A 24,233-nucleotide genomic window follows, 5' to 3' on the forward strand; every position below is an offset into this window, starting at 1 on the left:
ACCAACGGATGCTTGATGAGATGAAGTACGTTTGCTAATCTACTTTTTGATCATATCGTATGGGTAACGACTTCAAAATAGCTTCAAGTTCAAACTCTCAAGTCGCGGCGGCTTTCAATGTTGTGCAACTAATTGATGGACTAGTTTAATGCCAAATTGACAATAAATAAAATTTCACTATTAGCATCTACAGCGTTTACATTTGATGGACTAACACCACACAAAAGAAGTTCGAGTTACCACACATGTAGGTCGAGATAACTGACTGTAAATATTACTGCCTGTAAATTTAGAGTTACAAATCAAGATACCTGTAAATGGTATGCTGATTTTCTCTTGATCTGAATATTCTGCGTAGAAATGACAAGCCTTACCATGAGTACAGACATTTAGAAGTTGAAATCGAGTATGATCATTGGTCTTGCATGCTGGTGACCACAGTAAAAGCTTTTCAGGCCTGCGCCAAATGTTGGAACCAAGCAGATATTTCATTCGCTTTCAGCCCCATAGCAACCGCAAAAGATGAGATGACTTTAATTGGCACGGAGGCAATGTTCTTTTTTAATTTAAAAGGCAATGACCAACATCTTTATTTAAAGGTTCGTGCTACCTTGATGTTGTCGGCGTTATTTAAAAGTATGCCAATCTTCCAATGTACCATTCAACATGTTGATTTCGCAACTAATTAATCACATTTTTGGATCTAGATACAGGATCTCTGATCTCTATCCTGTACCTAACGGTGCCCGAATGCGTCCCAACACCGTCTATGCGATGAAAAATGGAACTGTAAATGTTGGCAAGAACTTCTGGGCCTCTGATGACGTGGTGAGGATGATTGATTTTTCGTTCTCATCAGCATGCTCACCTATTAGAACTCGAGGTTTTTTTCCTTTTTTTTTTTTCCTCTCTCTTCTTCTTCCTTTTTTCAACATTTTCTTTATATCAACTTCTTCCAACAACACACCCAGAACGTATATAAGACCTATATACTTGAATAAATTTGATACATATCTTTCAGAATGTCGTTAGAAGGAAGAGAAATCATTATAGGCACCAAATACAAATTAGGCCGAAAGATTGGCGCTGGTTCTTTTGGTGAAATTTATTTGGGTGAGTAATAAACAAAAGATACTCATCATCTACAAGGCTTGACAAAAATCACACATTTTTTAGGCACAAACATCATGAGCGGCGAGGACATTGCTGTCAAGCTGGAGAGCATCCGTGCTGCCCATCCTCAGCTTGAATATGAGGCTAGAGTTTACAAGACCTTGGCTGGTGGTGTTGGTATTCCCTTTGTTAGGTGGTACGGGAGAGAAGGTGACTTTAATGTGCTTGTTATGGATCTGTTGGGCCCCTCCATGGAAGACCTGTTTAACTACTGTAAACGTCGCTTTTCGCTCAAAACCGTATTACTGTTGGCCGATCAATTGGTAAGAGAAAGAGCTTGGCATGGCAAATTACAACCTACTGAAACGATCCTGTAGCTATCTCGCGTGGAATATGTTCACTCCAAAGGTACATTGCAACATACGTCAACAGCATTTGGCATGCTTTGTACTGATACTTATCTTGCTAGGCTTCATCCACAGAGATATTAAACCCGATAACTTCTTAATGGGTATTGGTAAACGTGGGAATCAAGTGAACATGATTGATTTCGGCTTGGCTAAACGATATAGAGACCCAAAGAGCAACGTACATATACCCTACAGAGAAAATAAGAACTTGACTGGTACACCACGTTACGCTAGTGTCAATACTCACTTGGGAATAGGTAGGCATTCCCATTTCGTAGATAAAGCAGACATTAACGCGTTTATTCTCTGCGCAGAGCAATCACGGCGTGATGACCTCGAATCACTAGGCTACATCCTGGTGTACTTTTGCCGAGGTCAGTTGCCTTGGCAGGGCATTAGAGCCAGAACAAAGAAAGAGAAATACGATAAAATCATGGAAAAGAAAATGACTACACCTGCAGACGCATTATGTCGTGGCTTGCATCAGGAGTTCGCAATATACCTCAACTATGTACGATCTCTTCGCTTTGACGATAAACCTGACTATTCCTACCTTCGTAAACTATTTCGAGACTTGTTTGTTCGTGAAGGCTTTCAATACGATTATGTCTTTGATTGGACTATCCGCAAATTGGTAAGTGTAGCTAGAGAGATGGAGATGAATAATTGGAATATCAACCTTTTCTTCTCCTTAAATAACATATAGCAAGAAAAGAAGGCTGCCTATCAAGCTCCAGATACTGGCTTGAATCCTTTAAATGCATATATGGGATCTACCCCTCCATTCGATGCCAATCCTAGACGAATGACAAGTGGAATGGGCACTGGCGCACCACTACCTTCAGCAAATCTCAGAGCCCCTTATCGTTCAGAGACCAAATCGCCTGAGACGTCCAAACGCTTAGATGATGTTATGCTACAATATCAACAGCAGCAAAAGATGCTCCAACACAAACCCACCTACTTCTCTGGCGGTCCTGTTGTATCCAGCAGTCAGCAATTGCAGCAACAACAAGCCCAACAAGCTCAATTACAACAACAGCAACAAGTCCAACAGCAAGCTCAACAGCAGCAACAAGCTCAACAGCAACAACAGCAGCAGCAGCTAGCATCGCCTACAGGCTACCAGGATCCATATGCTAATCATCTGGGATACACGGGAACAGGAGGAGGAAGAATGCTGGTTAGGGATAATCAGCAGCAACAGCATCCAATGCAACAACAACAACAACAGTTAGGTGGTAAGTATGAGAGAAAGAGGGTGCTGACTGATGAAACAAACCCTATCGAACCAAGCATTGCTGATCCTCTTTTCTCTGTAAAACGTACACACTTCCACCCTCCCTCAGGCCCTTCAAGTAGTAGAGTGTAAGTCTATCTTCTCTGTCTCTCTCGTCATAGAACACATTTGTCACTAAAAATTAAATAAATTGACTCTTAGTTTACGTAGCCAAACCAAAGCAGGACACGGATCTCCACAACAACATCAGCAGCAGCAGTACTCATTCCTTCCTGATACCACCTCGAATAATAACAACAACAACAGCAGCAGCAATGCCAACAATCCATATCTACCAGAGCAAAACGATAATGATGAAGGAGGCTACATGCGCAAACAAAATGACATACAAAACATCATGGACGAACGCAAGCCTTCATTGCAGTCTCCTTCTAAACCATTTCATCTAGTAAATACCAATCGACTTTATGAAGACTTTTAATACATTTTCTTCTCTCTCTTTCTCTCTCTCTCTCTTTTGTCTATTTCTCTATATATGTAGTCCCTCTCTCTCTCTCTCTACCTTTGTTTGAGTATGTGTATGTCTGTCTCCACTTATATATCTCTTTTGATTCCTATTTTTTTTTTGTCTTTGTATTTTCCTACTCCTTTGAAGTGGTTTCGTTCAAGAGCAGCCCTCATCGAATACTCTTATAACAATTAAAAAAAAACTACTATGAATTACACTACAAAGCATCACCATCACCAAATCAAATTTCACAATAAACATTCTTTATATCAATCAGATCTGCGTTTTATGCAAAAGGTAGCACGGAAATCTCAGCAGTGGATTCCAGTGCTTGTGCTTGGAGATGGTTGCGCAAGATATATGGATATCCAATCTCGTTGAGATCAATCCATGATGCCTTGAACACGTTCTTTTGTGACTCTATCGTGTGAAACCCAACATTCAAAGATAATCAATTGATTGACAATTTTTTTGCAGGCACTTTTCCAACTATTATAGATACATAGATTTCGAAATGGTTGTGCAGGAAGTTTGGGTCGTGAGACACGGGTATCGCGAAGACTGGGTGAATGACACGCCTTTTCTCCCAACAAATCTGCGCAATGATCCTCCTCTCTCAGAACTGGGAAGAAAGCAATCCCGAGAAGTCGCAAAGTACCTCAAAGACAAATCCATTAACCGCATCTACTCATCTCCCATGTATCGTGTCTTGGAAACAGTGTATCCGCTAGTGGAAGAATGCGATATACCTCTTTTTGTGGACTACAGTATGGCTGAATTCTACGGTATTGCTCATGGATCCTATCTCCCTGTGGCGCCCTTGACAGAATTGAAGCAATTCTTTCCCAAATTGAACATTACGGATCACGAATCCAGTATCCCTTTGCCCAGTGGTGTCGAAACTGTCCATGAATGCCACCTGCGTGTCAAGAGGGGCCTGGATAAGCTCGTGGCAGATCTGGATGCTGAATCAAATCCCCCTCACACAATTTTACTATCAGGCCATGCAGCATCCGCCATTGCTGCTGTCAGAGCATTGCTACGAGACTCCAACTACGCCGTGCGTTGTGGCACCTGCTCTCTGTCTCGTCTGGTGCGTCAGCAAGATGGTACCTGGTCTCTAGTCGAAAACGGCAGTTGTGCCCATCTCAGTGATGGCGAACAGCGATCTTGGATGTTTGCTGGAGATATCCCTGACTACAACTATGGCAAATAAACTTTACCCACCCGAGAATCATTGTTCAATTTGTGTACTTTATTCATTCTTTATCGCCTAATGATCTTTTAACTTCTTGTCTCAATTCATAAAGCTGACCTAGTTGCTCGTCGCTCATTTTCTCCAGTAATTCAGCATCCAGCTTCTTTCCCCAACCTCCATCAGTAGGATTGTTGAAACTTCTTACTAGTGGATCGTGTGAAGGTGCAGTAGAATCTTGAGGCAATGGCGCTGTTTGTGTTTGCATCATTTCAAGGTATCTACAAGGGTAGACAGCGTTGGTTTCAAGTGATTAAAAAGCATGCCTGTATCTCGATCTTACGACTGCCATTGGGATACGAAGCCAACGATATGTGCAGGATTGTCAATGCTCTTGTGTCTCTGAAATTCAGCCTTTACATAATCATCGCCCATTGCTCGCATGGCAGGTGGCAATGAACGGTGGGAGCGCAAAATCTCTCTGTATAGCTTGATGGGAGCCATGAGCACTTGTGTTTGTTGAGCGTTGGGCATACTGTATTATGTATTAAATGACGAAAAACACGGAAGAAGGAAGAAGGAGGAAGAAGATAAATCAAACTCACAGCCACCCTTGAAATTGTTCCCATGATGAAGAGGGGTTGTCATGGATTTTGCCGCCTGCCAATTTTTTTTTTTTTTTTTTTTTCATTTTCGTTTTTCATATGTAAGTAACACTTGGAATTATTCAGATCTTTCATAAACACGCCCCTAGTAACAAGGTGGGTGGCCAGGCGTACTTCGTCATATCTCCAAGAATACACAAGGCATCCTCGGAGGGCGATCATTTAATAGCCGGGAAATATCATCATTATTTCCATGAAATGGAAGGATCAAAGATTTCATGGCAACAAGTCTCAATTTTGGGTTTCAATAAAGAACGATGCGGGTTCGAATTGTGGTTGCATAAAAGGTTTAGTGAATGTTGATGTCAATGATGGAATGAAGATGCAAGATATATGATCAAATCATTCAATCACTGCTGCCTTTTACATATACGTCAAAATGAGCTAGAATGATTTATTCAAACAAATGCAAACATTTGGTTTGCACTTTCCGTACAAAACTAATACTGGGGTGATTCCGCTTTAGTCCTCCTTCTTCTTGGCAAGTCCGTTCTTTTGGTATTCCATGAGTTCGTCACCAATAGCCTCAACTACTTGATGGAGATCGATTCTAGCTTGCTCCTCACTTGCACCACGCAGCTCGGAGTAGTATTTGATCTTGGGCTCAGTGCCACTGAAAATCAGTTAGTATGGATGCTGTACTAGATCAAAACATATCTTTGACTGTACCTTGTACGAATAGTAAACACTGTGTGGTTATCCAAACGGAATGTAATCATTTCAGAAGATGCTGAGACAGGCAATGTTGGCTCATTATCAGGAGTAGTGGAATCGTATCCAACTGTCAGATCACGAATGCCAATGACCTTGTGGCCGCCAATTGTTTCTGGATAGCACAACTTGTGTCCAGTCTAGAAATAACTTAGTGCTTGAAATCATTGGATCAATGACTTGTCTTACCTTGCCGCCTTCACGTTGGCTTTCGTCTCCAAAACGAATACGATCAAAAATCTTTGCAATCTTCTTCTTGTCATCACAGATAAAGTAAGAGTTCTCGCTTACAAAATAACCGTACTTTTTGTACAGCTCCTCCAAATAGTCATAAGCAGTGATTCCACGTTTATAGAGTTGCACAGCCCACTCAGAAAAGAAGGCCAAAGCACTCACACCGTCCTTGTCCTTTACAATGTCTCCAATTGTGAATCCAATAGCCTCTTCGTAAGAGAAAATGACATTGAATCTCTGTTTCTCGAGAAGCATAGCAGTGTTGCCGATCCATTTGAAACCAGTCAATGACTCTTCAAATCTAAACCCTTCTACTTCAGCCATACGAGCCAGGAATTTGGATGACACTGTACTAGCAACCATGGCTAAATGCTCAGGTCGTTGGCCAGAGGCAATGGCTTTTTCAAAAGAGGCTGCACCCAATATAGAGCCAATTTGGTTTCCTGTGAAAATGACCCATTTACCACTGATACAAGTATGTTAGACAGATTCCATCATATGATGCCTGTTTGATAAAATAACCTACTTGGGCTGCTTTTCAGCAATAGCCAAACGATCAGCATCTGGATCGTTGGCCAGGATGATATTGCCATTCACTTGATCGGCAGTTTGGATGGCTAAATTCAAAGCGCCTTTACCTTCTTCGGGATTGGGAAAGGCAACAGTAGGGAAGTCAGGATCCGGTGAGATTTGGGCTTCCACAGGCACAAAAGGAGGTAATCCAAAGCAAGCGAATGCGCGCTTGGCAAATGGAGTACCAACACCGTGCATTGCAGTGTAAACAAACTTGACTTGGGTGTCTTGGTTGTCCTGCTTGTTTTTGCATAATGCCTCGACTTCTTCAAAGTATGAATCGATGACACCTTGGTCGGTGGGATCATTCACTAAATCACTGGTGGATACCAAATCATAATTCCAGCCCCAAGGCTCCAAGTTTTCCAAGATGGTAGCAGCGATTCCTTCGTCATGAGGAGGGATGATTTGACAGGCATTCTCCCAATACACCTTGTAGCCATTGTCGTCTTTGGGATTCTGCATGCCACATTGTCAGTTTGACTTCCAACTCGAGCACTGTTGGTACTTACGTGAGAAGCAGTAATCATGACGCCACCTGCAGCATGCAATTTTTTGATAGTATAAGGCTACTCTTTGCTATTAGTACATGAACTGTACGTTTATACTGTCATCGCCACTTACCACCAAAGGAGTGTGAACCAATTCCTTGTAAAACCAAACCTTGAATCCACGTTGAATAAAAGCAGCAGCAGTCAATTGAGCAAATTCCTTTGAATGATGGCGATGATCATGGCCAACAACAACACCTCTCTTCTTGGCGTCTTTCACTGTCTTTTCAATGTAGATGGCCAGACCTTGTGATGCTTGAAGCACGGTCAAGTCATTCATTCTAGAAAAACCTGCTTCCATTCTCGCTCGCAAGCCTGCGTTTCCATTTCCTTAGTATGTGCGTAGATTTACATATCAGCCATCTTACCGGCAGTGCCAAATTCAATACGAGTAGAAAGTCGCTTCTCCAGTTCTTGGACGTTGTTAGCCTTGTGAAGCGCGATGATTTCATTGCGTGTCTCTTCGTTCTACAACAAAAAGTAAGCTGATATGGCGCAAACCTGATATCCAAAGCAAAATAGTACCTTGTCCACAGCGAGCCATTTCTCTACAAGTGCGTCAATAGATTCTGTCATTTTCTGTATAAATATTTATATAAAAAGAAAACCATTTTTGCAATTCCATCAATGCTAAGTTTAAATACTAGATTTGCTAAGTACACCCATGATTGTGGGAAACTCGAATCGTGGCTAGCACATGTTTCACAGAAATGTGCAATTGTCTATTCATTTATTTGCCCTGATGGCTTTGGATGCAATGATTTGCTCATGCTATATTGGCGATGAAATCTATTGTGATCACAGTTAGAGAGCCTACTTGTGATGAATGTCCATGCGCTTATAGTTTATATCTAAAAGCATGCATCCATGTCACTTTTACATATTCTGGTTGTGGCAGCATTCATGAATGTATACACAGAAAGAACAGACCAACATACCAGTAGCAATGCAAAAAGTGGCTTACGTGATCTCTAATGTGCTGCCATCTAGTTATATCCAGCGATGTGCTCAGTTATATACGGTCCTTCACAATCCAATTGATGAATAAAGTGCATGTTATAATACCAAAGTGGCTTCTTGCTCAAACTCTTTCGGTATACACTGACATTTCACTTTTTGACCCTTTAATTTCGCATGAAAATTCTCCATGAGCGATTTGTAACTGTAAATCTGGCTCCTCTACGATGCCCCGCATTTGTATCAATGAGACAACTCGTGTATGGGCAGACGGCATAGTTGCATTGCTTCTTACTACTCGGAAATGTACAAATCGCAGCATAATTTGTATACGTTTGGGCCGTCATTTCTTGGGTTAGAGGCCGCGCTAGACCGCCAGAATAGTACCAAACGTTTTCTCTCATCTAGCACTTACTTACTGACACCTTTGCTCAACTTTTTTTGGGACCAAAAAAAAAAACATGGCCAAAAATCGACCAAAAGGCATGAGGTACCCCTCATGGTTTTCATCGAAAATCAAACAATCGCATTTTTCACCTTGAAAACGAAGACTTTTACTATGGTATACATTGAATCAAAATGTTTCTATCGGTCCAACGTAACACCTGGAAACACCTCTGTGAAACCTTATTATGCAAAATCTCGACATTTTAGCCAAAAACCTCATTTTATATTTATCAACATTGCTCAATAAGTTTGTTCACAACACTTGTTTTAATTAGTACCATCGGACTCGCCTTGAAAAGTATTCTAAGAGAGCTTAAGAAAGCAGAGGACGATCATCACATTTTATATAGTCGAATCTGGCAAAATAGTTCAACAAGGTCGATTCTGATCAAATTTTGACCAATCTGAAGCAAATGATATAGGTACGGCGTTTCAATTATTTTGGCTGCTGCTGGCAAAATGCCTTCTTATGAAGGCAATCGATGTTTCTGAAACGGATAGCTTATCCTATAGCTACTTTCTTCTTTCTTTTTTTTTTGCAAATTGATTTTTGGTGTAAACGCTAGTATTTATTACAAAAATATAAAAGAATCCGAGCAAACATTGTATTGAATCGCTACCATCTCTTTTTTAATTTTTAGGACATGAAGGATTGAATCGCCTCACAAATGTTGCCCTCTTGCACTTTAGTGTTCATTCACAGTTGAAAAGACGAGGACCAAATCAACCTTCTGGCTCTAGATGGCGACCCACTACAAATCAATCAAAGGAGCCTCGTCAACAGATTGCTTTTGCTGCTCCACTCCTGGTGCTTGTGGAGGAGCACCAGAAGACATCTGATAGTGTGGTGGTGCCGAATAGTAATTGCTCATATCTTGATTGTTGACAGCAGGTGTTTGATAATGATTATAATCTTGAGGGTAGTGTTCTTGAGGAGGAGCGCTTTGTGAGGGATAGTATTTGTTAGTATCTTGATGCTGAGGTGGAGGATAGTAATCCATGGGCTGATGATACAAAGGTTGTTGTTGATATTGTTGTTCAGGTATATTGTTGTATCGTACACCGGCAATTCTCTCTTCTAATAATCGATCATAGGCCTTCACTGCCATGTTCAGTTTCTCATGTAGCTCGATAAAAGCGTTTCTCTTGCGGATGGTCTCGTCTAAACTCTTGACTAACTTTGGCTGCAGTGCTCCAATTTGTGTGTACAGTTGATTGATTTGAGTATCGTTGGAGACATCACCACCAGATGCGTAAACACGATCCATTAATGTTGAGAAGAGCAGTATGTTCTCCATTTCTACAGGCGACAAATCGTTCTTATTTTGTTGCTGCTGCTGTTGTGGAGAGGCAGGTTGTTGCTTGGAGATCTCGAGATCTCTCAAAGAAGCGGCTATAGCTGCTGCTAAATCAGGGTCGTCCTCAACTGCTTCTTGCGTTTTTGGTTGCTGCTGTTGCTGTGAAGGCGATGATTGGTACTGCTGAGCAGATGGGGCGACATATCCAGCACCGTAGCTCGTCTTTTGTTGTTCAGCCTCCTTTAACGAAAGTTCAATCGCCTTTTTCATGTCATCGTCATAGTCATCCTCTTTGCTGTCAACAGGTGCAGCTGCAACAGGTTGAGAGGAAACAGATCTGGTAGAGGTAGATGGCTTGATGTTTGCTTTGTCCAATTTCAGCTTGATATAACAACCGTCGCACACTCTCACATGTTCATTGATGCCAAGTTTTGGCAATGGCATTGTCTTGGCTGAGCATTGCTGGCAAAAGGTGCCGCCACAATTACGGCAATGGTGCTTTCTATTTGTCATTGTGAATGCTGTACGACATCTATCACATACGTCCGAGTCCGACCATTCAGGTGCCTATCGTATGTCCTCCATGTTAATAAGCACTTGCAAGACATAATGCGCACAACTTACAGCCGCAGTTTCCAGGAGAATGCCGTCTATATTCTCTTTGACGGGTGGAAATTGAACACCTTCAGCCTTCAGTAAAGCGTATGTATCAGACATGTAGCTAAGAGTAGGTTTGTTCTTGGAGGCCAATCCCCAAGTCTGGATAACGTACAGTAGCTTGTTCTTGACGTCGATATTGCAGCCAGCCTACCGTAGCGACATTCAGTACCGTGCACAGTCAACTCTAGTATAGTTTGATACTTACAGGTGCCTTTAAGATCGAAACAAGCTCATCCATAAACTCTCTGGAAGCTATCTCCTTGACAAATACGTCACCTCCGTTTTTTACACATGTATCCACCAGCTAGCTCGTATTGTTACTCATTGTATGACGCTAGATGCCTAGCGATACACTTACGTTTAATGTAGCAAGCTGTACATTTGGGTTCTTATGAGCCAATCTTCGTTTGAACGAGCGCATGGCATCCTTGGCATTGATCTTCTTGCTACGAATTTGATCGCTGATATCCAGATTTAAAACGAGGTCTTCCTGACCTCCAGGCAGTAATTCTGAAGTTGCTCGCTCTAAAAACAAAGGCATAAATGGATAGCCCCTGACAAACTAACCGCAGCCAACTACTCACCCACAACTTCATCAAAAGGACTTTGACCCCACCAAGACATTTTGTATGTTACAAGTAAGAAAAAAAGAGAAGAAAAGAAAAAAAGCAAACGCAAGATGAGAAAACGGACAAGACATCCTTTTTCGGTTTTATTGAATATCCGAATATCATTGTTGTTTTAGAAATGATGTAGCGGATGCATTGGTAGAAGCCAAGATCATGATGGTGCAAACAAACACAAACAAGATACCCACAGCTATATAGCTTCCCCAGCCTGCTTCCACATAGGTTGCCTGCTTCACTAATAATCGCTGACTCTTGAAGTATTTGCCAATGCCCACAAAGAAACATGTAAGGCCTATTGCCACAAAGATGTAGCCCACTGGCTTATTCGTTATATCAGCACGAGGTGCGTCTTCATTTTCTTCTGGTAATCGGAATTGGATCAAGACAGTAAATCCTGTAATTGTGTAAATCAAGAAAATGTCAATTTCTACTGATTTGCTTGCATGGGGATCATTAAATTACCCAAGATTATAAGTGTGCATGACAATCTAAACCAAGTGAGCCAATTCCTTTCATTTGCTAACTGATCACGAGCCATGCTGATGTTGTTGGATACAAGCAGCGAATAATCCAAGCAATCCTCCAGTGTCGTTGCATTGTAGATCTCCACTTTATCCGCTAGCTCTAGTTTTGGTTGCTGTAATTGTGGCTTGTTGATGCTATTTGTTCTAGTAGGGGTCGATGGGCCTGCCTCTGCATTGTTTGTGAATGACATTTAAATGTGTAATATGGAAGTGGTATATGGAAGAAAGAGCAAATAGAAATACAAACTGGAGAAAATCGGTAACTTTTTAGTTGTCTTTTGTTGGTGTAACAATGCTTATGTCGAATTACACCATCAGTGTCATGAATCATTGGTCTTTGAATCTTTCCAATGACCACCATCTATCCTCTTGTTTATGATACCTTGGTTTTGGTACATGGACCAAATGAAGGGTGTCTGAATGTGCTAGTAAATGACGGAATGGTCTTGCGTGTTCCATATGGATGTCTGAAACAAAACTTCGAATCGATTTTGCTGAGGTCACCTTGGGGAACTGTTTTACCGTTTGCATGTGCAAAACAGCCTGTGGCAGTCATAACATTCAGAAATTTAGATCAAAACGATATAAACGTCTATGCTGAAAGATTCAAATTGGCATAGCAACCTAAAGCACAAGGTATGAATGAAACCTAGTTTTGACCACTTTATATCATCATTCAATTGATAAACTCGAATAATAAATTCAGAAAATAGTGTCCTTTTTTTTTATCCTTCTCATGTTATTTTACACTGCCTTATATCTTTTCGCATTCCCTAACCCATCTTCGTCTTCGAGTCATATTCTCGCTATTCTGTTCTCCATCATCAAAGTCAACAGGTTCTGTCTGAGGTATTGAAATCTTCCAGCTATCATCGCTGTAAATCCACCCATCATCATCTGGTGTCACTGCAATCTGTGAAATAGGGGGGGGGGGGGGTGAGTACCGCATGTTCCCTGTTCAAACTGGATTTTCTTCCTTACTTCTACAAAAGTAGCAACGAGATGTTAGCTTGTGATGTGATTCTCTAGAATTGCTCATACAACTCACCAATTTCTAGATACGTGTCGATCCAGGGGCCAGTTGTATCTAACGTCCATTCGCTCGTCTCCTTCCATTGGTATCCTTTGGGAGCAGGTATTTCAGTGATGATTGGCATGTAGATGGCTCCCGTAAAATCAGACCACGGTGATCTCTCATCATTCACCATCTAACAAACAAGCAAGCATCAATGCTAGTCTCTCACAAAGCATTTCACAAGCACCTTCTGTACATACCTCATGCAAATAGCCACGTCTTGGCCACCAGCGTTGATTCTCAAACACAGAAATCTCTTGCAAATGATCCTGATGCTCCAATCTCTTTTCTAAATCAGCATACCATTCCAGCAGTGCCATTGTGTTTCTTTTTCCAAATTGTACCATGTAAGGCTGCACTTCATTCAGCACATACTTTGCGAACCTTGTATTGAAACCATAGACGAGCAGACCAAACGACATAAAAATAAGCTTCACAGGCACCATGTAGAGCACAAAGGAAATTAGGAAGCTGGATACTATGACCAGCTGCAAGATTTTCATTGTCTTCTCCTCAGACGACCAGTTGAACTGATTTGCCTGCATCATGATCCAGTCATACACATCACTGAATTCGCCCATTGTGTTTTGGATATTTTGCAAGTTTTTCAGGTATTCTGCGGATTCATCGGACGCAGGTTGAAACAATGCCGAAAGATTGAAGGGAAACACATTGGGTGTGTCATGCTGAGTGCGCTTACTCGTCGATGCATCTTCCAGGGGTTTTTTGTCGGTGGTTGCTTTTGCTATCTTTTGCCTTATCTTGTCCTTTGTGTCCATTTTCTCGGACGTCTTTCTTTTGGGATAGCTGGAGAGAATGAAATACACCAAGAGGGCTTGAGGAGCAAAGAAGATCAGCTTGGGATATAGGCCTACATGATATCATACACGTCAATCAAATGTGACACATCAACTCCGAACTGTCATACCCTCCATACTTACATGTTAAACAGTAGATGATCAAAGACACCAATGTATCGACTCGGTTCTCCCAGCTCAATAGCAACAAAAGCTCATCCCTGAATGCAAATACTGGACCACATCTGGACACAAATCGGGTAAAGTTGCGAGCTGTGATCTGAGGATTCAATGGTGCTTGCTGAGCCAAATAGGCATTGACAGGTACTTGCTCAGTAGTAGCTGCTTCCGCCAGGATATTTTGCAGTTTGTCAGACGTTGCGATAGCCTTGACATGCTCAAATGTAGACAGATAGATGCTTGTATCACCTACTTTGACATGCTTTGACGCTGTGGATGATGTGCTTGAAGACGTAGATGGTCGACGGTCCTTGTTTCCTGATTTTTGAGACAACTGACGCAAATACGTTTCTGCTCGTGAGTTGGATGTTGTGTCTGCGTCGTCCAAAAAGCCTTGTGTAATGGCACAAGAGCATTTCGGTGCTGCTGATTGACATTTCCGATGACAGTTGTAGCCACACTCTACGTCAATTCGTTAATGCTCGTGCTCAGTCGAGAGCCGTGAACAAGCTCTTTTACCTTTACATTGGAGTCCTTGTTTTCTCATGCCCCATAATAGCTGTTTGCAAGCATCGCAGTACGTCAGATGCGTATATGTCTTTTCTGCAAAGTGGTGGCTCATCTCCTTCCTTGACAATAATAGAAATTTGAAAAAAAAAAGAGAGAGAGAACAAGAGGTGTGAAATGAAACATTTACTTTACTCGATGGCATTTTATCATAGTCACATTGTTCATTGATTGTTGCATGAAAGTGTGTAATTACACATCTGATAGATCAGCGTGATTTACGCCTGATTTCCATACTGATTCATCATTTGGATATTTGATAGTATACAAACCGCTGACAAGATGGCTGCAAATATGCTACATTGATGCACTTGCCAGCTGTCAATCCAATCTACACGCAACAGAAATAAGCTTCGCTTTTAGCATTTGTGGTTTTTCGTGCATCCATGCCCGAATTGGATAACATGCTTCTGTCTTGTTACAGATTCATGTTGCACTAAAAATTAAATTTATTTCATCGTAACCCCTTTTTTCAAAATTCTCGGTCTCTTTCTTTCTCTTTCTTTCTTGTCTAGATTTCGAGCAAATGTCTGATAATCCGGCTGCAAGAAAGCCATCTGTCGCCAAGAGGAAATCTTTGCTGTCAGAGCTGGGCATACAAGCTGGGGGAGCAGCACCTGGCTCTACTACAGCCACTACAAAGCCAGCAACAACATCTCCTCCTTCCACTCTTGGCAGAAAGACATCGATGAATAACAAGCCATCCTCACCTTCAGTCTCCAGAACCCGGAACTTGACTTCAAGTCCCAGTCCACCTACAGCTACTCGGAAAAAGGTCGCTCCTTCTTCCATCAAGGTGGATCGTACCGCTAATGTGAATGGTGCAGCAAAGTCACCTACCTCGCCAAACCCAAAGCGCAGATCGTCCATTGTGCCAACCGCTTCCAACACCAGAGCATCCATGTCACCACTTGCTCGAAGAGCGTCTGTCAATGTCAGTCATTCATCATCCGGTTCAGCCATGAGCAACAAGAGGCTATCGACGCCCGCTGGTCTGGAGTCATTGGCAGAAGTCCAAACGATCAAAGACCAAGTAAGATCTATATGCAATCACGGATCCGGCTCTGCATACTGACTATAGCCGTTGTCTTAGCTTGCCGAGAAAGACAAGGAGATCCAGAGTTTGAAAGAGAGTGCATCGAAATTAAAGATTCAGGTACGGCATTTCATTTCATGATTTCATGGCAGCTGAGCGTGTCTCTGCCCGTTTAGACTCAAGAAGAAATTTCCATTCTTGAAGCCCAAGTGCAAGCACTCAAAGACCAACTTCAATCGGTAATCACTCACCGTTGCAAAACCTGACCCGTGTGGACTGACAAGTTTTTCTAGAATGCTGAAACGGAGATCAATAATGACGACAATGAGCGTGTTGTAAGTACTTGTGGGCTCAATTTTAAATTGACTGATCTCATCAATAATGCATACAGAAGGAGGCAGAGGACAAACTCGGGAAATTGCATCAATTGGAAATGGACCAATTACTGCAGGATCAAGACAAAAAGCGGGAAGCTGAATTAGCTGCGCTCAGAGTGGAATTGAACCAAGAGTATGAAGCAAAGATTCAACATGTGCATGCCGAATACACTCAAAAACAAGAGCAATCTAAACAGGATCATGAGCTGGCTTTACTGGTAACAAAGACGAGATTAACTAGCAAGCACTCTAATGATTGACTCCTTCCATTCTACTTTGCACAGGCTCAAAAGGAGGATTTCACCAAGGCATTGAACAATGAAAAAGAGCTGCAGGAAGCCTTTAAAAAAGAACAAGAATCTATTGTATCTGCATTAAAGCAACAAATCCAGGACTTGCAAGAAGCTCAAACCAACAGCCACATGAGAAAGATCCAGAGTGAGCTGGATGCCACGACTGCTGCATTGGAAGAGGTGAAGCGTCAATCGCAGCACACGGCTGAAATGCTTGAGAAGAGATACCGAGAAGAAATTCGACAGCTGCAGAATGGCAGCGATGATACTGCACAAGCATGGCTGGAGAAGACTAGAAGCGCGCAACAAGAGTTGGACCAATTGCATGATCAGATACAGAACAAGGACCAGCTTCATGCACAAGCCATGGATGCACTTAAACAAGCACATGTGCAAGAAATGGATCAGTTGAGCGAAGCATGTGAGAACAAGGAGACGCAGATTGAGGAGCAATCAAGCCAAATTGAGGATTTGCTATACCAAGTAGAGACGTTGCAGAACTCGCTGGAAGCAGCTACTGTTCGGCTGGAGCACACGGCTAAATCCACCCCAACGACCTCCAGCAACAGAGACGATATCAATGATGCAGCGAAGCCACATCAACCCATCAAGAACATGCACCAAGACTGTCTGGACCGTTTGGAAGTCAAGCAAAAGGAACTCGAAGACTTGAAATCAAGATTGGCAGACATCAAGGAGACACACGAGAACCAAATGAACAGGATGGCGCAAGAGAAAGCCAATGCTTTGCAGGAGTTGAGAAAGAAGGTCACCAGCTTGGAGCAAAAGCTAGCAGCAACTACACCTCCCAGTTCGCCCACACGGCCCAACAGCACTGTCATAGTGGGTAGCGGCGTGCTGAACGAAGAGCGCTTGATACGTATTGCAGAGCAGCATCGCCAGGAACTCAAGACCATGCATGAGCAGTACCAAATTGTGGTGGACACCAAAGACAGAGAGCTGGAAGACTACGCTTACCGTGTCAAGGCACTCGTAGCAGCCAAGCAGAAAGACATGGAGAAGCTGCAAGTAGAAACCAACAATACGATTGACAAATACGAGCGAGATATTGAAGGATACGAGGTGAGTTCTCTTTTTTTTTTTTTTCTTCTTCTTCTTTTTCTTTTCTGTAAAAGGAGGAGGCGTGGTGTTGCAGGAAATTCGTTAAAGAAGAAGCATAGTAATGTCTTGTTTATGGGTTTCTTTGGGATTTGTTGTTGTAGTATTATTCCTTGATGATTTGAATAATCCAATATTTACAATGAATTTTCTATTTTCTCCTTCCTTTTATATACCAACAAAATCCAAATTATCCACATATTCCATAGGCTAAAATTGTCGAATACGAGAGAGAGTGCAGCAAATTACAAGACAGAGTGACGCATTGGGAAACCATCTCAAACAACAGCAATGCTCTCTTGCAAGACATGAAGAGGGGCTGCACTGCACATGTGGATGAGAATGCTCAGCTCATAAGGTACAGTCTCTTATTCAATGTACTTTTGGCAGTTTCTAAATGGCTACCATGTAGGCTTGTGAATCAATTGCAATCTGAAATTCATCGCTCATAAATGCCATCTGTAATAAAACCTCTTGAGCAACCCAAAGTGCCTGTTTTGCTTTTGTTGTACACATCACGTGTGTTGGTGGAGAATCAACTCATTTCGTATGTAAAACGAAAGCATGTATCAATGTCCATCTCCTTTCTTCTTTTTTTCTGCAAAATGTTGTTTAAACACACCTTTGGTTTAGTGCAGAAAAGATTCTATCACCCTCGTCTTCAGGGCAAAAACGTCTTGATGTAAGCAAACAAGAACATCAAGCCTCGTACACACTAGAATGAACGTTCAAATACAATATAGCACAGGAGCGTCTGCTGGTATTGGTGAAGCTTGCGCTAAGGAATTCGCCAAACAAGGCTCAAATCTGGTGAGTTTTCTATAGCAGCACAGAATAGGCATTCCCACGGGTCAATTGATGTCGCTGTATATAATTTTTCCACATGCCAGATTTTGGCCGCCCGTAGATCAGAGCGACTAGAAGCACTCAAAAAGGAGCTTCTGCAGCAGCATCCAGGCATTAAAGTGGATACATTGTCTTTGGATGTGCGCCAGAAAAAGAACATTGATACGGCCATCTCTCAATTGCCCCAAAAGAGCGATATTGACATTTTGGTAAACAATGCAGGTCTTGTCATTGGCCTGGATCATTTGGCAGACGTTACGGAAGATGCATTTGACACCATGTTTGAAACCAATGTCAAGGGCCTTGTGTTCCTGACGCAAGCCGTCTTGCCTGGCATGAAAGCTAACAATAAGGGCCATATCATCAACATTGGATCGGTCGCTGGAAAAGAAGCTTATCCTGGAGGAAGTATCTATTGCGGTATGTGCTGTCTAACGACGGTCTAGTTACAACGCTCATAGTCAAATGAACGTAGGATCAAAGCATGCAGTGGACGCCATCACTCGATCTTTGATCCATGAGCTCATGGATACACCGATTCGTGTAAGCCAGATTTGCCCTGGCATGGTCAATACCGAATTCTCTACTGTGCGTTTCAGTGGCGACAAGACAAAAGCGGACAATGTCTACAAAGGCGTGGAGCCGCTTGTTGGCCAAGATATTGGTGAGTGCACAATCATTCATTATGCAACACAGCAAGTTGACTCACGTACATTGGAAAACACAGCCGAATTAGTGACATTCACTGCCTCTCGACCGCCTCATGTCAACATTTGTGACATGTTGGGTAAGTGTATGATACGCTCGCATTACATGCATTTGACTCAATCCATCCGCCAGTATTCCCCACTGCTCAAGCAGCCGCCACCACTGTCTACCGACGACCCATTGACAATAAAAAATAAGGAATATTTTTATTCATAATAGCAAAAGAGATACAGAAATATTTTAGGAATTTGGGGGGGGGGTTATTTACATGATTTAACGTCTTCTCTTGGGTACAGAGTCTTCGTCAATGTCCATATCTACCTCTGTCAAGGGACGCTTATTTGTATCTTGATTAGACTCTGCTTCAGGCTCATCCAACATGCCCAAATTAACATCATTAAACACATGTGCTGCTGGTGTTTCAGGGTTATTTGCTCTCTTTGTTGCATCTATATTCCAAGGGGAGTTTTTTTTTTTAGTATTCAATGTACTAGATATACATAGCAGACAAACTTACCATATCGAAGACCCTTGATTTTCAAGAATTGATCAATGGATTGAACGTAGGCTACATAATGCTCCCATTCCTTCTTGCCTTCCTCCACGTACAATCCATTTTGTTGTAAGGAGTCCTCCAAATGATTATGGCTAGATTATATATCAATCAGTAACGATAAAAAAGGGGCTGTTCTATCATAGACACTTACATTCTAGCCACATCGCGGGCACGCGTGAGGCCAGTACTAAACACAGTGAGTACCTTGAAGAATTTGAGGGCATTGTCTCTTTCATCATCTCTGTTCTTTCTATATGCCTCCGCTGCTTTGCTCAGACAATAGGTGATACCATCGAGATGAATACGCTCACAGACAATTTGAGGAGGCACTTTTCTAGCGACGTCTTGTGAATTGGCACGCTTCATTGAGTTGGCTTCTAGTCGAGCTAATTTGAGTGTTTTATCAACAGATCGAGCAGCTTCAGAGACATTGGTATCAAATGACTAAGGTGGTATATGAATCAATACATGTTAAAAGAACATTCATTGGCAAAAACTTACATTCTTCAAAGCTTCAAGGTAGGCTCTACAAATACCGTCAGCAGCAACCTCGCTGGCAATCAAGTCAGACTGGAATTCAGCCACCAACGACTTGATAACATCATCCAAACTAGCATCTGTGGTGCCATACTGGTTCAATATAAAAGTAGCATAGTGAATGTCAAATACGCCCATAAGAACACCACGAGAGAAGCTGGTCATGAGCTTGTGTAGATGGCCCTTTTCAGTGGCAAGTACGTCTTTGGTTTTTTTGATGTCTTCATCGTAATCATCCAAGCATTGCTTGACCTTTTTGATTTGCTCCTTGACAAGCTCAACAGATGTCTCTTGGAGGTCAGCAGGGCACTTGGTCTTCAAGCGGTTCAAGCCGTAGCTTTCAAAGAGATCGCTAGTGAACAACCAGTAGAGATCAACCAAATAACCAAAGGCAGTAACTTGGACTTTAACCGAAATGTTGCCATCATCACTCTTGAGAATTTCAGTGTATTTGTCCATCACCCAATCGCGACGGCGTTCAATGACAAGGCCAAGCTCGTTGGTGTCAATAGCAGTAGCTAGGTTTTGGCACTTCCACATCATGTAGCGAGAGAGGACAGTAAGCGCATAGATACTGATTTTCTCCTCTGATTCTTCCTTGAGAAAGGCAGCACGTTCAGCTAATGCGCCAGCGTACTCGAGCACATTCATGCTGGTGCCCTGAGAGTCTTCCATGGCAGTAGTGGCATCACAAAAGTTGGTCAGGCAGGACAAACGAAGCATGCTGACAGACACGGAGTGGAGCAGAGAGGGAGTGTAGTTACAGGTGACGAGATCCTTGCCCTTGCATGCTTCTCTGACTTGGTCAACAACTGCGTCCTTCAATTCACCAAGATGCGTTTGATTGAGTTCATTGAGACTTGTGTTCTTTGATAAATGTTGAAGGGAGTCTGCGCAATTCTTCAAGAGTTCAGTGGAGGTGGCACCAAGATAGACTCTGATGAGTGTTTCCAGTAAGTGCTCATACTCCTTTTCAGCACGCAATTCCATGTACACGTTCAGGTTCATTAATGTAGGCAATGTAGCGAGTCGAGTCATGCGGTTGGGGTCTTCCAAATGCTTGGGCAATAACTTGGGCAGTGATTGAACCAAGTGGCGAGAGAGTTCGTTCTTGTTCTCGTCCCAGAAAGTGTCATCCAGCTTGCGTCTGTCTTTGCTTTCGGGCAGGTTCTTGTCCAAGCCCTTTGACATGGCAGTTTGAATGCAAGCAACGTAGACATTGACCAGAATCGTCTCTTCATCTTCAGTCAATCTGTAGCAATCTTCGATTTCAACACTACTTTCTGTGTCCATGGCATCGTCGTCATTTTGTTGTTGTTGAGATTGCGAATGATCACGGTACAAGTAGTCGGTCATGGCGTTGATGTCTTGCAACTGAGGTATTTGTCCCCAGAGAGCTTCAATGATGTTGGTAATGATAAACGTACGTTTTTCGACCAGTGTGCTGGTCATGGACTCCAAATCGACCTGCATAGCATCTGTGTCTTCATTGCCCAAGATGCTGGCTGTTTGCTCGACCAGGAATGCTGAAATAGCCTTAAAAGTAACCCACGTTGTATTGACAGGTGTTGCTGTTGTGCTGGCAGCACGGCGACCGTTCTTGCCTGTCAATGTCTGAGTGACCTGAGCAACGAGTGGTGCAATCACATTGGATTCAATCAATGTCTTGACAAACGGTGCAGCTGATTTGCGGACACGAGAAGCATCAGAGGCAATCATGTTGGTCAATTGACTACGGCCCTCTGCGCTGAGAATGTTGATGTTTTGCTTGTAGAGAGCACTACACAACTGAATAGCACTGATACGGACAGAGACATCCACATCGTACAGGGCCATTTCCTCAATACGGCCTGTGAAGCGACGTGTAAAGTTGTTCAATTTGGGTGCGATACTTTCCACCTTGTAGAGCTTAATGAGCGATTTGAGTGCTTCAGAACGGACACTGGCACTTTGGTCGTTGAATGCCCAGCCAAAGAAGCGAATGTAGTTGTTGCTGACAAAGAAGCTTTGATAGTTGAGCATCCAGTTGCACAGTTCCTTGAAACATTCATGACGAATCACAGATTCTACATCACGCGCACGATGAACAAAGATATTGTCAAAGAATTCAGTGAGATACTCTTGCAAATCCTTGCATTTGCGATCCTCCAATACGCAGGTTTGCTTCAGGGTGGTGATTCTGGATTTGGTGGGCTTCTTCTTTTTGGTTTCAGCTGTCAAGTGTCGTTTAGCGTTGTTTAAGGTTTCTTGCGCCTTTTCAGCAAGCGTACACAGTTGATCCATGATGCGAAGACTGACAAGTGTTGCCGTGTGACGGAAAGGACGGTAGGTGGAACTGGACATGGTGGTCAGCCAGTTTTGCAGTGTCTCAATCAACACGCCGTCGTAGATGGCTTGGTGTTGGCACATTTCAATCATTTGGTAAAAGAACAACAGAATGTTGCGCTTCAACGTCTTGAATTCCTTGAGATTGCTGACAAAGGGATATTCTGTAGGCGGAAGCTATTCTCACACACGCATGAGATCTCATGTTTGCTTTTCCGCATGCCACACACACACTGCCGCTTACCTTGACAAGCTCTGCTTGCAGTTCTTGCAATGCGTCATAAGAGCCATCTTCTTGGTTAATAGCATCAATAGTGATGGCCATGGGACAACCAGAACTCTATAAAAGACAATACGTCAGATACTGAACAATTCTATGCAAACGACTACGTACGCGAATGACAAGGTTGATTAAATCCCTCAATGCAGCCAGTTGATGTGCCTTATAGTGCTTGACCCAAGCTTCAGCAACATCTTCCATATCAGTTTCTGGTATCAATGCCTTTTCTACACCATGGCAAAACGTCAGTTTTCCACAAATCCCCATTGCGCACTCTAGATGGTACACTTACCATATAAGCTATCTTGCGTGGATGAGTCTTGCGTTACGGGAATCAACAATTGACTACTGTTGTTAAGAAAGGCAGAGGGAACTGTTTTGGCCGCCTTTCTTCTGGGGGCAGCAGTAGCCTTTCTCTTGGACTTGGTGGTTCTTGTATCATGATCACTGTCAGACTCACTATCAGAAGAGTTCAATTCATCCTCTTCAGCTTCATCATCCTCATCTTCACTGGAGTCTCGTTGAATGATTCTTCTTCTTGTATCAGCTAATATATATGTCATGCACTGATTATCCCACTGTTTGATTCTGTCTCTCAAGCTGTATTTACTTACCAGCCTTTTGCTTTTTGAACATGTCAGGCACTGTTCTGTTACGAAGCGGTCTTTGTGAAGAAGACTCAGCCTACAGGGTATTAGATCCAATGTCATTTGCAGACCTGTTTGGTGTATCTTACCACACTAGTGTTCTTTCCCCTGGGCATTGTGTGTTAAATCGATTGTAATAAAGAGGAGAAAAAGAGGTGTTGTAGGATCGCGCGTCTTGCTTGGTCAAAGAACGCGGCAGTAGATTTTGCTTCCCAGCGCGTGCTGACTTGCTTGCCAAGTGACTGATCAAAGGCTGCTTGTTGATTTGCGACAATCCAGATAGCATTCAAGCGCTCCCACCTTTGCTGTTGAATGTTTAGGGAAATACGCTATAGGCTCGCTTGAGTAGGTAGCCAGATGGATCCAAGCTGAATATCCTCATTACATAAATCATTACTGTTGTTGGATCTGCAAATGCACACAATGCTCCATTTCTGATGGCTAATTGATCGATAGCATACATTATTTGAAGCATACTTGATATAAACTTGAGGAATCAAAGCTCTGATGTATCTGGATGTATACCTTCTAGTAGAATCCGCACTTGGGGTTTTAAATTCATAGAATGATTCACTTGACATTTGGCGTTAGGATTGGTCTGACGATGGGCATTTTTCGATAACCAAATCTATCATATATACGTATATTTGCGATAAAAGCAAAATCAAGTAGCCGTATTAAGCTGTAGTATCATTGAAATCTCAATTTCCCTTTTAAAAGCTTGCAAACCATCGATTGCCTTCATAAGAAGGCATTTTGCCAGCAGCAGCCAAAATAATTGAAACGCCGTACCTATATCATTTGCTTCAGATTGGCCAAAATTTGATCAGAATCGACCTTGTTGAGCTATTTTGCCAGATTCGACTATATAAAATGTGATGATCGTCCCCTGCTTTCTTAAGCTCTCTTAGAATACTTTTCAAGGCGAGTCCGATGGCACTAATTAAAACAAGTGTTGTGAACAAACTTATTGAGCAATGTTGATAAATATAAAATGAGGTTTTTGGCTAAAATGTCGAGATTTTGCATAATAAGGTTTCACAGAGGTGTTTCCAGGTGTTACGTTGGACCGATAGAAACGTTTTGATTCAATGTCATAACATAATAAATGTTCAGTACTTTTGCACTTTACAATCCTAATATGGAACCTGAGTTTCAAGGCATCTATCAGACCT

The 24,233-nt window shown here is 42.4% G+C and overlaps 10 protein-coding genes across 10 annotated transcripts; 4 read left to right on the forward strand and 6 right to left on the reverse strand.

Annotated features, from left to right (window-relative positions):
• Nucleotides 1-1,022: 1,022 nt before the first annotated feature.
• Nucleotides 1,023-3,244, forward strand: ATC70_004455 (Protein kinase domain-containing protein; the record flags this gene model as incomplete). Its single annotated transcript, XM_064823758.1, has 8 exons — nt 1,023-1,113; nt 1,177-1,436; nt 1,491-1,521; nt 1,583-1,780; nt 1,838-2,157; nt 2,230-2,764; nt 2,873-2,891; nt 2,965-3,244. The coding sequence occupies 8 exons, from the start codon at nt 1,023-1,025 to the stop codon at nt 3,242-3,244; spliced, it is 1,734 nt and encodes a 577-aa protein (XP_064688583.1).
• Nucleotides 3,245-3,785: 541 nt separating this feature from the next.
• On the forward strand, nt 3,786-4,487 carry ATC70_004456 (uncharacterized protein; the record flags this gene model as incomplete). The annotated part of the gene is made up of 1 exon (XM_064823759.1): nt 3,786-4,487. The coding sequence occupies one exon, from the start codon at nt 3,786-3,788 to the stop codon at nt 4,485-4,487; it is 702 nt and encodes a 233-aa protein (XP_064688584.1).
• Nucleotides 4,488-4,530: 43 nt separating this feature from the next.
• Nucleotides 4,531-5,000, reverse strand: ATC70_004457 (uncharacterized protein; the record flags this gene model as incomplete). Its single annotated transcript, XM_064823760.1, has 2 exons — nt 4,531-4,747; nt 4,810-5,000. 2 exons carry the CDS (start codon nt 4,998-5,000, stop codon nt 4,531-4,533), a joined length of 408 nt encoding a protein of 135 aa, XP_064688585.1.
• A 593-nt stretch (nt 5,001-5,593) lies between these two features.
• On the reverse strand, nt 5,594-7,776 carry ATC70_004458 (uncharacterized protein; the record flags this gene model as incomplete). The annotated part of the gene is made up of 8 exons (XM_064823761.1): nt 5,594-5,744; nt 5,801-5,982; nt 6,032-6,542; nt 6,603-7,108; nt 7,162-7,218; nt 7,274-7,515; nt 7,569-7,668; nt 7,726-7,776. 8 exons carry the CDS (start codon nt 7,774-7,776, stop codon nt 5,594-5,596), a joined length of 1,800 nt encoding a protein of 599 aa, XP_064688586.1.
• A 1,580-nt stretch (nt 7,777-9,356) lies between these two features.
• On the reverse strand, nt 9,357-11,186 carry ATC70_004459 (uncharacterized protein; the record flags this gene model as incomplete). Its single annotated transcript, XM_064823762.1, has 5 exons — nt 9,357-10,469; nt 10,527-10,709; nt 10,768-10,866; nt 10,921-11,087; nt 11,147-11,186. 5 exons carry the CDS (start codon nt 11,184-11,186, stop codon nt 9,357-9,359), a joined length of 1,602 nt encoding a protein of 533 aa, XP_064688587.1.
• Nucleotides 11,187-11,292: 106 nt separating this feature from the next.
• Nucleotides 11,293-11,906, reverse strand: ATC70_004460 (uncharacterized protein; the record flags this gene model as incomplete). Its single annotated transcript, XM_064823763.1, has 2 exons — nt 11,293-11,585; nt 11,654-11,906. 2 exons carry the CDS (start codon nt 11,904-11,906, stop codon nt 11,293-11,295), a joined length of 546 nt encoding a protein of 181 aa, XP_064688588.1.
• Nucleotides 11,907-12,740: 834 nt separating this feature from the next.
• On the reverse strand, nt 12,741-14,314 carry SEC13 (GTPase-activating protein S13; the record flags this gene model as incomplete). Its single annotated transcript, XM_064823764.1, has 4 exons — nt 12,741-12,923; nt 12,991-13,661; nt 13,732-14,229; nt 14,287-14,314. 4 exons carry the CDS (start codon nt 14,312-14,314, stop codon nt 12,741-12,743), a joined length of 1,380 nt encoding a protein of 459 aa, XP_064688589.1.
• A 546-nt stretch (nt 14,315-14,860) lies between these two features.
• On the forward strand, nt 14,861-17,611 carry ATC70_004462 (uncharacterized protein; the record flags this gene model as incomplete). Its single annotated transcript, XM_064823765.1, has 8 exons — nt 14,861-15,367; nt 15,428-15,490; nt 15,547-15,609; nt 15,664-15,705; nt 15,762-15,965; nt 16,032-17,123; nt 17,369-17,517; nt 17,572-17,611. The coding sequence occupies 8 exons, from the start codon at nt 14,861-14,863 to the stop codon at nt 17,609-17,611; spliced, it is 2,160 nt and encodes a 719-aa protein (XP_064688590.1).
• A 153-nt stretch (nt 17,612-17,764) lies between these two features.
• PSD2_1 (phosphatidylserine decarboxylase) lies at nt 17,765-18,910 on the forward strand (the record flags this gene model as incomplete). Its single annotated transcript, XM_064823766.1, has 6 exons — nt 17,765-17,841; nt 17,903-17,969; nt 18,050-18,425; nt 18,481-18,669; nt 18,733-18,792; nt 18,846-18,910. The coding sequence occupies 6 exons, from the start codon at nt 17,765-17,767 to the stop codon at nt 18,908-18,910; spliced, it is 834 nt and encodes a 277-aa protein (XP_064688591.1).
• A 76-nt stretch (nt 18,911-18,986) lies between these two features.
• Nucleotides 18,987-23,174, reverse strand: YIP3 (Prenylated Rab acceptor 1; the record flags this gene model as incomplete). The annotated part of the gene is made up of 9 exons (XM_064823767.1): nt 18,987-19,162; nt 19,231-19,361; nt 19,421-19,713; nt 19,771-22,308; nt 22,376-22,471; nt 22,526-22,638; nt 22,704-22,958; nt 23,026-23,095; nt 23,148-23,174. 9 exons carry the CDS (start codon nt 23,172-23,174, stop codon nt 18,987-18,989), a joined length of 3,699 nt encoding a protein of 1,232 aa, XP_064688592.1.
• Between the last annotated feature and the right edge of the window lie 1,059 nt (nt 23,175-24,233).

This window comes from Mucor velutinosus, assembly GCF_035048745.1.
Source record: "Mucor velutinosus strain NIH1002 chromosome Unknown tig00001540, whole genome shotgun sequence".
NCBI lineage: Eukaryota > Fungi > Mucoromycota > Mucoromycetes > Mucorales > Mucoraceae > Mucor > Mucor velutinosus.